Below are 13214 nucleotides of genomic sequence, written 5' to 3'. Positions count from 1 at the left end.
GTGCGTATTTTTGCATAGGCACAAATATAAATAAATAAATATTATAGGACATTATTACACAAATCGACCTAGTCCCACAGTAAGCTCAATTAAGGCTTGTGTTGTGGGAACTAGGCGACGATAAATATAATATTTAATAAATACATATATAGATAATAACACCCAGACCCAAGAACAAATAATTGAGTTCATCACACAAATATTTGCCCTGACCGGGGATCGAACCCGGGACCGTCGGCTCAGTAGGCAGTTACTTTACCACTGCGCCAACCGCGTCGTTAATAATTCCCAATTGTATTAATTTAACCCCCACTTAAGAGGAAATAATTGTCAAACATATTTTGTAGTGAAACTTTCTAAACTTTCACGCACTGGCACGTTGAGAATAAAATTTCAAGGTCATGGCAATACCGTCACGTCATGGAGTAAGGCGACGATTTTGGTATCTTTCTGGTTCTAAATCTTGCACGCATACACGCTCTTTTTTATATCTTAAATTTGTCTGACATAGATTAGTTTGCTCTGTTAATCCTCAATATCTTCTAAATTTCTCGTAGGTAATTTCACAGTTAAATCATTGAAATCAGCTTCAGTCTGGTTACCAAAAGTCACAAAATGCGTACCAAGTGATACAGCTAGAGGCAATTGTTTCGTTTGCATCTGTAATATTGATGGGATCTTCGTCTGTCGACCTGTTAAGTGTGTGAAACCTGGTATGTAGTTACTTGTTCTTTTTCTATTATATTCATAAGATAATTAGAGTAATATTATTTCTAATTGCACTCTAATCAGTAAAATAAATTATAGAACACACATCCGAAGTGCAACTGCTCGTTTAAATATCTAAAATGTTGATACCTATGCCACAGCCTACGCAATGTGGTGTTTTAATGTCTATTTCATTGACGATGGATATAAAAAGAAAATATCTCATCTTATCCAATAAAATTAACAAAAACAACATAATTAATTACCTACCAAATTAAGAATTGTTTTTATTTTTTTAGAAAAACCGCAACTCGTTCAAAAGGAATGCAAACCAAACATGACATACAAGAAGGATCACACAATCTGCAAATGTTCAAATAAATCACGATGGATCGCAGAAAACTGTAGGAAAATCTTCGGGACGCTTCACAGTGATAAAGCCCTCATCTTCAGCTACTTAAAGACCAATGTCACTTGCAAACCCAATAAGTTATATTTAATGGACTGCAATATATGCCAATGTCATAAATCTGGGTACATTCAGGGATCATTATGCACAAATCGTAATTGCAAAAGTGGTAGTAAAGCTGACACCTGCAAATTCGGTGATGTTTTACGAACACAAGACGAAATCTGCGTATGTAGTGATGTAAACTATTATATCGATACACTGTGTACTAAAATAAATGGTAATTTGATTCAAGAAATAAAAACTGATAAGGTAAAAACGTTAACGAATATGAAATACGCTTCTAACGATAAATGTACTCCACACAAAGAGTATTATAATGATTGTAACCATTGCATTTGCGATGATAATAGAAAATTGGTTTGTACAACGAAAAATTGTGAAGTCAAAGCCAATTTAAGAAGTGCTAATGAAATAAGTGCCGAATTAGTAGAGGTTGAACATGAGAATGAATCTTGTATTCCTGGTCAGAAATATAAATTGAAATGTAATACGTGTTTGTGTACTCCAGATAAGGAATTGTCGTGTACTACAATGATTTGTTTAGGAGATTATGTATTGGACGGTGTAGCTTTGAAAAGGAGTTTAATGTTAAAAGATACTTTGGAAGTTGGAAAATAAACAATTTGATCTTGGAAGTGGTTTTCCTTTAGTACATAGATAAAGTATTTTAATTATACAGGGTGTCCCAAAAAGTAGTGATGAACGAAAGCTGGAAGGTAGAGGACCAAGAGGGCTATCCGAATCACCCCCATGTGTGTTATGCGATTTTTCGTATTTTCGGAGTTATTACATTTTTTTCAATTTTTCATCTATCGCCGAGTACGATGAGATTTTTATTTATGGTGACGTGAATTATTGCGCTAGATGCTTGATTTTTTTTGTGTGCTAAGCTGAAAGATAGGCTAATTCAGTATGGTAACATTTACTATCGTTAGATCTTCGAATGGAATAAAAAAAAAAGAATTAAATGCCAAGAAAGATAAAATTACCCAGTATGTTCATAACTTCAAGGGCCCATAAAAAAATAAAATCACATAAAAAAGGTTTTCCATTTGGCTTTTAAAAACTTGCTCTATCGATCAGGTAGCTACCCTAAAAATTTCATTTTATTATTCTGAAGGCTTCAATCGAAAAATTGAAATCTAAATGTGGTAAGTGGAAAATTTTTATTAACATGATGATCATTAAAACCAATAAATAGGTGTTAAATTACCAGAATTTTTTTAAAATAGCCCCGCTGTTGCTCAATGCAAGTGCGACATCACCGTAAAAAGTTGTCTTTTTAATGTCTGAATGCTCTTTTATCATTTTTAATGGTTTCTTCTGCAACTATGAATTTCGGGTTATTTCGTCCAAATTGTGGCATTCTCTCAAGTGGCCAAGGTCTTTTTAGTATCCCCATTAAAACAAATCAATGGGGTTTAGGTCGAGGGACCGTGGAGGCCAGGCTTTAAAGCAGGCATCACCGGCGCATGCGCAGGCTGCAACGACCAATCCATCTTTCAGAGTATTTTTGCCCTTTAGCCTGGCCTCCACGGTCTCCGGACATAAACCCTACTGAATTTTTTCCGTGGGAATACTACAAAGACGAGAGACTGCCGCAATTTGGACGAAATAACCCGGAAATTCATAGTTGCAGAAGAAACCATTTAAAATGATAAAAGAGCATTCAGACATTAAAAAAACAACTTTTTACGGTGATGTCGCACTTGCATTGAGCAACAGCGGGGCTATTTTAAAAAAATTCTGGTAATTTAACACCTATTTATTGGTTTTAATGATCATCATGTTAATAAAAATTTTCCACTTACCACATTTAGATTTCAATTTTTCGATTGAAGCCTTCAGAATAATAAAATGAAATTTTTAGGGTAGCTACCTGATCGATAGAGCAAGTTTTTAAAAGCCAAATGGAAAACCTTTTTTATGTGATTTTATTTTTTTATGGGCCCTTGAAGTTATGAACATACTGGGTAATTTTATCTTTCTTGGCATTTAATTCTTTTTTTTATTCTATTCGAAGATTTAACGATAGTAAATGTTACCATACTGAATTGGCCTATCTTTCAGCTTAGCACACAAAAAAAAATCAAGCATCTAGCGCAATAATTCACGTCACCATAAATAAAAATCTCATCGTACTCGGCGATAGATGAAAAATTGAAAAAAATGTAATAACTCCGAAAATACGAAAAATCGCATAACACACATGGGGGTGATTCGGATAGCACTCTAAGTCCTCTACCTCCCAGCTTCAGTATATCACTACTTTTTGGGACACCCTGTATATGCGGTATATATTGCAATTATTTTGTTATGAATATGAGACTACAACTTTTCAAAATTAACTTAAGAAAAGAAAACATTACAGAAACATTAAAAGAAACGAACCTTCTTCAAAACCTCCTAAAATTTATATTCTGTCGTGTTAATCCAGACATCACAACTAGTAAATAAAACAATACACACGTATTCAAATTTTAATTTTAGCAAAACTAAATCAACATCTCCCTGAAATCCACGAGTTCCAAAGCTGTGTGCCTGGTCACCTCTACAAGTCTGATTGTAACACATGTCGATGTAGTGAGAACAGCACACTGCTTTGCACGAAAATGGCCTGTATTAAAGACGCTTTCGCAGAAACTATGAAAGATCATATACAGAAACATCCAACACACAAGGCCAAATGGGCCAAAGCAATTGGAAGAAGTGGTGCGTTGCATGGAAAGTTTCCACAGTTGGAAGGGAATGAGGATTGTGTTCCTGGGAAGATCTATGAAAGGGCATGTGAGACGTGCTTCTGTAATGACAAGAAGGGGTTAAATTGTACGGGCACGTGTGATGGAAGGAAGTCATGTAAGTATATATGTAAGAGCTGATACAATTATGAATTTAATAATGAAAAATTGTAAGTTGAAGAACTGTTAAATTAACGAGCTTTCTTCCCTAAAATAGGTAAAAACAAACTGAAAATCGGTGTAGAAGTTTTTGGATTTATCGCAAACATACAGATAGACTAAGTAAAGGACTTTATTTTGTAATATACAGTGATTCTAATTATTATTCTTTAATAAAAAAAAAATATATTTGACGAAAGAACCATTTTTTCATTTACAATATCTTAGTTATTTTATCTTGTTTTATAGTAAAGAACTCGAAATACCCAGTCAAAAAGTTTCCCTTCAAGCCTGCAGATGTCCACAACTTTGATGTCATGAAGCATTTATCTGATAAATGCGTTCCTGGGAAAATGTACCGCATTGCTTGTAATGGATGTCTGTGCCGGGAAGCAAATAATCTCTTATGTGAGAATAAACTCTGCGTGTCCCATGAGGCTTTGTCCAAACTTGATGCTAAGAAACGTTCTGGTAAGAAACAATAGAGACTAGAACATCGGTGATTTATGAAAACTATTAAGTGTAGGCCAAAGATCGAACTAATGAGCAAATTTTTAATCAGTGGAGGACAAGATAGTGATGAAACAGGCCTATATCGTATAAAAGCTTGATCTAGATATTAAGATTCGCTAATCTTAAACCTATTACCTACGTTAACACAGGCACTTAAATAATTATATAATATAGTTACATTCAGAACAAGTATAAAGTTCATATAACTAATTAATGAAATCGCTAGTAATATTTTTTTATAGGTCAATGCAATAACGATTTTCTAATTTTCAGGCAAGAAATGCAATAAGGACGAAACACACGGCTGTATTCATTGCAAATGTGTGAATAACATGACTAAATGTAAAAGTATACCTAAATGTGAGGAACGAGAGAGATTATCAGGGAATTCTCACAAGATCCCATTAGCTCTCAATTTGCAGAAGGAAAAGTGTACACCGGGGATGATGTATACGTAAGATGTTTTCTAATTGAAATTCGATTTAAAAGATTCCATGAGGTTTCTGAGAGACATTTTTAATAATCTTATATATAAAAATGAATCGCAAAATGTGTTGGTAAGCGCATAACTCGAGAACGGCTGAACCGATTTCGATAATTCTTTTTTTATTATATTCCTGGAAGTACAAGGATGGTTCTTATGTAGAGAAAACGTAAACATGTACCACGGGCGAAGCCGGGGCGGACCGCTAGTCTTATATATAAAAATGAATCGCAAAATGTGTTGGTAAGCGCATAACTCGAGAACGGCTGAACCGATTTCAATAATTCTTTTTTTATTATATTCCTTGAAGTACGAGGATTGTTTTTATGTAGAGAAAATGTAAATATGTACCACGGGCGAAGCCGGGGCGGACCGCTAGTAGTACATATTTTCAAGGAATAAAAAAAATTGTAATATAATATCGCCAACCCACTTGGCCAATGGTGGATTATGGAGTTTACCCTGATTAGAGATCCGTGTCCCAGCAGTGGGAAAATATGTGGGCTGATGATGATTATGGTGGTGATGATGATGATGTACAAATCTACTTCGAGAACGTAAGAAAAAATGATTATTTTCTTATCTTTAATTTCAGGGTCCAATGCAACCAATGTTACTGCCAACGGGATTCTACATTGAGATGTACTCAAAAGGCCTGTCTCAATTACGCTCAAGTCATCAAACTTCATAACCAAGTAACAGAATTAGAGCAACAAGGAATGTGATTTTACGTTTAATTATTAATATTGTAGTACAATAATAAATCTTTGTGGTGTTTTATTTTTGCGTTATTAATAGTAGAAAGAAAAATAAAAAGGATAGTTTCCATTACCAAATAAACAGCTGAGGTCTCTCTTTAGTAACCCATACATAAAATGAATAGAAAATAGTGAACATTAAAAATATATTTTGCCTAGTTCACGTCACCAATTTATAATTTATTTATTTATTTATTTAAAAAAGGCTTACCAACTAGATACATAATTTTTTGTTCAAACAATTCAATATTTACTTAAAATAAACATTAGTATTTACGTATCTAAATTACAGGTAGGCACCGCTTTAAAAAATAATGATATAGGTATTTTTGAAAACATTTAGCAACAACAACTTTGTGCCTCTGAGAAAGGAACTAATAATAAAGGGGTTGAATAGCTTCTTAAAATCAATTTGTAATAAGGATTGCAACAATGCTTAATTGTGTAGTCTTATCAAACAATTTCAATCATCTGCTTGATTTAAAAAGCCTTTCTAGCCAATTAATTTCCAAGTAATATCTCAGGTATGCGGAAAAATAAAAAACTGAATATAAAACATGGAACTTTTTAATCTTATAACACTATAAGCGTGAAATTAATCCATAGATTTTACTTTTAAATCTTCGTTGCATAGTCCATTTATTAGTGTTACACTACACATTATGAAAATACGTATGACTGTGGCATTTTTAACTTTATTATCACGATTACCATATCAAATAACCACTTTACGTAAGTACATGACTATTTCTTTCTCACGTGATATATTTTCTTCTTTATTATTACTTATTTATTTGCTTCTTCAGGTGCGTGCGTTCCAAACACACAGCTCATACTGAATAACTATTTATGCCACTGTAATAATATTGGTTTATGGAATGATGCAAGCTGCACTAAAATACAGAGACGGCTGAGCTGCAAAATCGGCCAAGTATTCCGAGATGGTTGTAACCGCTGCGTGTGTCTAGAAAATGGTCAATTTTCATGCACAAATGCCTATTGTTTGGAGAGTCAGAGCCTACTCGTATATGATGTGAAATGTACCCCCTTCAGGTCATACTATATTAACTGCAGTCTATGTACGTGCCCAGCCTCTGGGATATCAGCAGAAGCACATTGCACAAAGGATGCATCTTGTCCGCTAGAAAATACGTCAGATTTTCAAATGGTCAAAAACAACTATTGCATACCAAACGTAATGTACATTTTCCCTTGTATTCATTGCTTGTGTTCAGAGAATGGAATTTTCGTTATCGATAAATGTGTAGATAAATGTCAAGTAACTACAAAGCAAATTAAAAGGTGTAATCCAGGAACATATTACAGAAATGGCTGTAGCATATGCTTATGTTCTAAAAATGGCAATCGTGATGACCGTCTATGCAGCGAAGTTCCTTGCAATAAAATCAAACCAAACACACCTATTTTCCAAAGCTTAGAAAGCTATGGTTCATGTACTCCTTTCTCATTTCAATCAAAATGTCTTTATTGTGAGTGCGATATGAACGGTTCTGTAAATGAAAGAAAATGTTTAGAACTTGATTGTTCAAAGAACACAAAACTTCAGAATTATCAAAAAAGAGATAACTGTAGTCCTGGTGAATTCGTTCCAATTTGTATCGAATGTTTCTGTCCTCAAAATGGTTTAATTAATGGCAGCTATTGCAGAAACAATTGTAGTAATCAAAGTAAATTACACATTCTTGAAAACATTGTTAATGGAAGCTTATACGAACTTGCTGATGTAAATGAATTGGATAAAGAACATTATGAAGAAAACTGTATACCAAATTTTGTATATTATGAATATAACAAATACTGTCTGTGTCCCGATACTGGATACAAACATTCTCAATCATGCATTTCTTACAATAAGATTGAAACTGCATTACATATTAGAAGTAAACATGGCTCACGCGATCAAAAAAATCATACTGTATGTGAACCAGGTACATACATTGAGTTCGATTGTAATGTATGCTATTGTTCTAAAAGCGGTGTTATAGACTATAAGTGGTGCACTTATGATGATTGCATCGCTAAGAAAACTATACAGGCAGCTCATAAGACTCGTGTCCTTCCCGTGACCAACGTATATTCTGATGGAACTTGCATACCTGGATCAATATCTAAGGTTAAATGTAATTTCTGTATTTGCCCCGAAAGCGGGATACTTAAAGAGCGTGCTTGTACCAGAAATAACTGCTACGAAGAAGAGGAAGAAGATAAAACAATAGGCATGGATAGATTTACATGTGAGCCACTTGCTTACTATGAAGTCGATTGTAACATTTGCTTTTGTCCCCGTGATGGTATAAAGAACGTTGCAAAATGTACTAAGAATCAATGTGAGAAAAATTTCCTTAGATCCAATGATTGTGCGCCTGGTCATCTCTTCACAGACGTCTGTAATGTTTGCGTTTGCCCACCCAACGGAGATAAAACTGACAAAGCTTGTACGGAGCATACGTGTGGTGTCGCCCCTTGGAACCAATTCAAACTACCCCAAAACTTGCTGCAGAACAAAGTTAATAATGCAAAAGTAAGAACTCTAGACCACTGCTTTCCAGGTGAAGAATTTACTCAAGATTGTAAAATTTGTGTTTGTCCGGACATGGGTTTGAAAATGTACGCTTCTTGCGAGGTGAATGAAGCCATCGCTTGTGATAGTGGTCAAGAAACTTTACCAACGGCTGATCTAGGCAATAAGCTATCGGTAATTTTAAACATTTGAACACATCCTGATAGTGTTAATACTTTGTCAGTTTAAGCGATTAACAGGAGATTTATCAAACAGGTAACTGGTTATAGTGATATCAATTCAGCCACTCATAACCGGGTCAGAAGATTTGAGTTAGCTCAATGTATGGAGTATAAGATAAAAACGGCTCCCGAGAGAAAACACTGCACACCTGGCTCCATGTACTTTATACGGTATTCTAATTTATCATTATGTTTGTATAAATAATTATCAAACACAAGAGGCAGTTTCTACAACACGTTGTGAACTACACACAATTAAATAAAAAGGTTTTTTTTAATAGGTACTCCTTGGTAGGTCTATCTGAATCCATATCATACATTCTTTTTATACTGTGGTAACTAGTTATTATTAACTTATCTTTTGCAGATGTAAACAATGCATTTGTCCATACATGGGAAACATAAATAAATTTTGTCGTCCATTACCAAATACTGTTCATTGCGAAGAGGCTTTTCCTGGTTTTAATTATTTACCGATGGGTCGAAGATATGAAGGTAAGAACTTTACTAGCTACAGTTAACTATCTACTTAGTTAACTGTACTACTACATAGTTAGGTATCTTTGTATCCCATACAGACTCCAGTCTGCTAATAGTTAATTTCGCTTTATTAGTAGCTTTAGTGACTCAAAATAATTGTTACACCTATATTATTAAGCAAGGTAAATTGCTCACTAAAAAAAAATTTAAAACAGCACTTCTTATTACAGCAAATAGTACAAACAATACTGAACCAAATGGAGTTAAAGTAAATGAAACAATAATACTCGAAGTAACACACAAGCACACAATGTACCAATGTGATAAAGTTGGTAAAATAATGGATAAATGCTTTATATGTAATTGTGAAGAGAGAGATAATCGACTCGTCGTGATAGAAGAACATTGCTTTAAAAGTGAACATGAGAATTGCGCAGATGTTCCAAGACCCACCTTTTTGCATGACAATAAACTTATATTTCTTTGAAAATTTTGTTTTATTTTAAAATTAGAAAATGTAAAAAGTTATTGGATGATATTTAGACAAAATTTTAATTGCCTATATTGCTTATTGTCAGGATAAACGTAAACGCCGTTAATCTTTGAGCCCGAAATCTGAAAAAAAATACTTCTTAAACGTCGCCAAACAAAATTACTTAATTAATTCACTGTTAGTTTTAATACAATTATTAGAAAAGATGATCAAATAATTACTAATACGAATAATTTTGAATTGTTTTCTATGCAAAAGTCTTAGTTCACTTACTCGAAAGCTATTGATTCTATTTCACAAGTAAGTAGTTAATTAATCGAGGAAAGGTGGCAGTAAATTTTATTGAAGCGTAAATTTGATTAAGTGAACTAATTTCAAAAATATCAGAATGAATTAGTGCATGATGGTAAGAAGGACGTTCATAATATTCACGATATTATGTTTATCAGAATGTAGGATAGCAGGTAATTATTGAAATAATTTGAATAATTTGTGGTTTCGTAAGTTTCGTTAACAAACTAGTAAATAATATAATTATCTAACTTTTAGAAAAATCAAGAAAAATATGTGAACCCAATACCTATGTTATCGTTGGATGTAACGTTTGCCGATGTGATGATAAAGGCAATATAAACCATGAAATGTGCACTAAAAGAACATGTGAAAATACAAGAGTAAATATAGAAGAATCTAGAAGAACATACAGCGTTAATGGAAGTTGTGAACCGGGGACCTGGTATTCCACGGAACCTTGCCAATTTTGCTATTGCGTAGTTAAAAATAAATTAATATGCAACAGTAATAACGATCCACAGAAGCTCCTTCTAGGCAAATTCGATTTTACAGTATGCGGTACTAATCTATTGCAAGAACTATCAGAACTTGCTGCTGAAGGAAAACATTCAAGACATATAAATAAAAAGAAACGGCGTAGAAAAGTTGCAAGGAACATAAAGCACAAAAAAGTGCGGACCACTACAACTACTAAAGGAATACATACTGATGAACTCTATGAAGATGTATTAAAAGATATGAATCTTAATAAAAATATTGAACGTAATGGTAACTATAGAGAATCTGATTATGATGACGATGATGATGATGAATATAATTCTGTAAGAGAAGTAGGTATCACTGAATTACCATATGATGACGCAGATGAATATAATAGAAATGTGAAATTGGATTCTGATGTTGAAGGACTAGAATCTATTTTAGATAATGATTTTTCACATAAACTTTTGGCAGATTTACAAAATAAAGTAAAAACTAAAGAACCAAAGATGGATGCATTAAATTTCCCGCAAATACTGAATAAGGTTTTAAATTTGAAAATGAGAAAATCAATGCTGACGATTGATGAAAATAAACAATGTACACCAGGAATAACATATAGCAGCGGTTGTAAGAAATGTTTTTGTTTAAAAAATGGCAAGATTATTTGTTCAAGTCAACTTTGCATATAGAAGAATTAATTTTATATGTGTATTGAATCAAGTAAGAGTTGTAGTTGATTAAAATATTAATGAACCAAAGTAAATGTTGTTTCAATTTTTATTTCGTTATATAGCAACGATGATAAGTTTTTTAGTCATAGGAATATAAATATAAATAGTAGTTTTCAAAATGTTAGCAAATATATTGATTATTTTGCTAGTACATTGTGTTTTAGTATTAACGCTTCAGCATCAGAAATGTAAGTTAACAAAATAATAATCTGTTTCCAATAAACTAATCAACTATCAATTAACTAAAAAATATTTACCCGTTTTTTATTAAGGTTTGCTTACCTTAATAAAAAACGGGTAAATATTTTCAATTTTTCTAGTCTTGCATAAAACATTATGGGATGAGAAGTGCAAGAAACACGACGTCGCTTTAAACGACTGCAATTGGTGTTGGTGTGATAAAAGCAACCGATACAGCTGCAAAGCCAGGGTCTGCTCGGAAGTTGATATGTTTGGACATTTTCAAGGTAGCCAAAATAAAAGTTTGACTTTTTTGGTAAATCTTAAAAAAAAACCTTCAAAAACAGCAATTTCCTAATAGCCCGGTTTACACGCACACTCTTTACCGCGTGATTGAGTGCGCAGGATTGAACGCGGGAAAGCACGCGCGCTGAGGAAAGAGGAAAGATTGATTGAAGGAAAGCGTGGCGCGTTGGAGTGTGTGCGGAGTGGACGCGCAATCTCGTTCTCTCTGTCATCGTTTAAATGCTCGCTCTTTCCCGCGTGAAAGCCGAATCGCGCGCGAAAGAGCGTGCGTGTAAACCGGGCTAATAATTCATCCATTAAATCTCCTGATGTTTTAAATTAAGGTGTGAGAATGAGCACAATAATTCTACAGGAAGTATTCCTTCAAGATTTAATTCCTATTAATATTATTTCCTGATTTTCCAGATGCCATTCAAACGATAAATGTTGGCATGGAAGGACATGGTGTCTGGCGTTCCACCCCTTCCGCTTGCTCTCCTGGAGTGCAATATCATCGTGGAGACATGCTCTGCGTTTGCACTGAAGATGGAAATTGGCCTAACCCTGTCTGTAGAGATGCTCTTCGAATACTCCACCCCGTAGAAGTCACAGAACTATCCCAACCAGATACGAACTATTCATGTACTCAAATGAAACTTTATCTTGTAGGATGTCATGTCTGTTTCTGTGCTGAAGGCTATTTCGACCCTAATCTATGCACCAATACGACCTGTTACCAGGAACCAGCGTTGGACAGTGAGACAATGCCAAGAAGTAAGGATATAAGTGATGATTTGGAAATCTACGCGACATGTAAACCGAATGTAATGTATTCCTTCGGTTGCAAGACTTGTAAGTGCTTAAAGAACAATAGACTTATTTGCGAACCATGCAAAGAAAAACATAAACTGATTGGTGATGAAAATCAAATAACATGTCCAAAAGAGATCTTCAAAGATGGTTGCAATTTGTGTTACTGCGATAAGGATTTGAGAAAAGTTTGCACAATTAAAAAGTGCCTTAGTAGAGATACTATTAAAGACACCAAGATTTCAAATATTAAATACCGAACAGTGCCTGCACCTTTAGACTACGAAGATTGTGAACCAGGGACAAAGTTCAACATCGATTGTAATACATGCAAATGCATGACTTTAGGCAATAAAAAGTTAGTACAATGTACTGCTAGACCATGTAACTCAAGCAGTAATTTAGAAAGAATAAAACACGATTGCGTTGTAGGCACAACATTTATGTGGAAATGCATGCAATGTTCTTGCATAGAAAGAGACGGTATGAAAATACAGTCATGTTTCACTGATAAGGCATGTACTGTATCACCAAAAAGTCTTAGTTCTGATGTAAAAAGCCTAAATGGGTATTGTGAACCGCTCCATACATATCGGGATGATTGCAATCAATGTAGATGTTTAGCAGATGGCGAAACAGTTGTATGTACATCCAAAATTTGTAAAAATACCAAACCAATATCCGTAGATATAGTACCAGTTAAATTGAGAAGTAGAAATCGTTGTCCAAAAGGCCGATCATTCCATCTCAAGTGCAACATGTGTTTTTGTTTAGCAAATGGCAATTCCATGTGTACTACCTCAGATTGTAGGAAAGAAAAATTCAAGGTGAACCCCGTTTTACGGAGATAAATAAAAGACATG

General features: G+C 34.0%; 3 protein-coding genes across 3 annotated transcripts; all 3 read left to right on the top strand.

Moving 5' to 3' along the window:
- The first annotated feature begins 1447 nt into the window (after positions 1-1447).
- On the top strand, positions 1448-5799 carry LOC149897584 (uncharacterized). The gene is made up of 5 exons (XM_090116482.1): positions 1448-1643; positions 3671-4036; positions 4327-4548; positions 4864-5044; positions 5670-5799. The coding sequence occupies exons 1-5, from the start codon at positions 1448-1450 to the stop codon at positions 5797-5799; spliced, it is 1095 nt and encodes a 364-aa protein (XP_089972608.1).
- Positions 5800-6506: 707 nt separating this feature from the next.
- Positions 6507-9562, top strand: LOC149897583 (uncharacterized). Its single transcript, XM_090116481.1, is given in 5 exon segments — positions 6507-6564; positions 6639-8592; positions 8644-8766; positions 8963-9090; positions 9306-9562. Coding segments are annotated over 5 exon segments (2520 nt in total).
- Positions 9563-10209: 647 nt separating this feature from the next.
- LOC149897582 (uncharacterized) lies at positions 10210-13202 on the top strand. The gene is made up of 3 exons (XM_090116480.1): positions 10210-10972; positions 11397-11543; positions 11968-13202. Exons 1-3 carry the CDS (start codon positions 10210-10212, stop codon positions 13200-13202), a joined length of 2145 nt encoding a protein of 714 aa, XP_089972606.1.
- The last annotated feature ends 12 nt before the right edge of the window (positions 13203-13214 follow it).

The sequence above is a fragment of the Colias eurytheme genome, chromosome 25, assembly GCF_061535395.1.
Source record: "Colias eurytheme isolate Ceu_HAF_F1 chromosome 25, ilColEury1 Martin Lab GWU primary, whole genome shotgun sequence".
Lineage (NCBI taxonomy): Eukaryota > Metazoa > Arthropoda > Insecta > Lepidoptera > Pieridae > Colias > Colias eurytheme.
The sequence above is the reverse complement of the archived record's forward strand: the minus strand, read 5'-3'. Positions and strand labels throughout refer to the sequence as shown.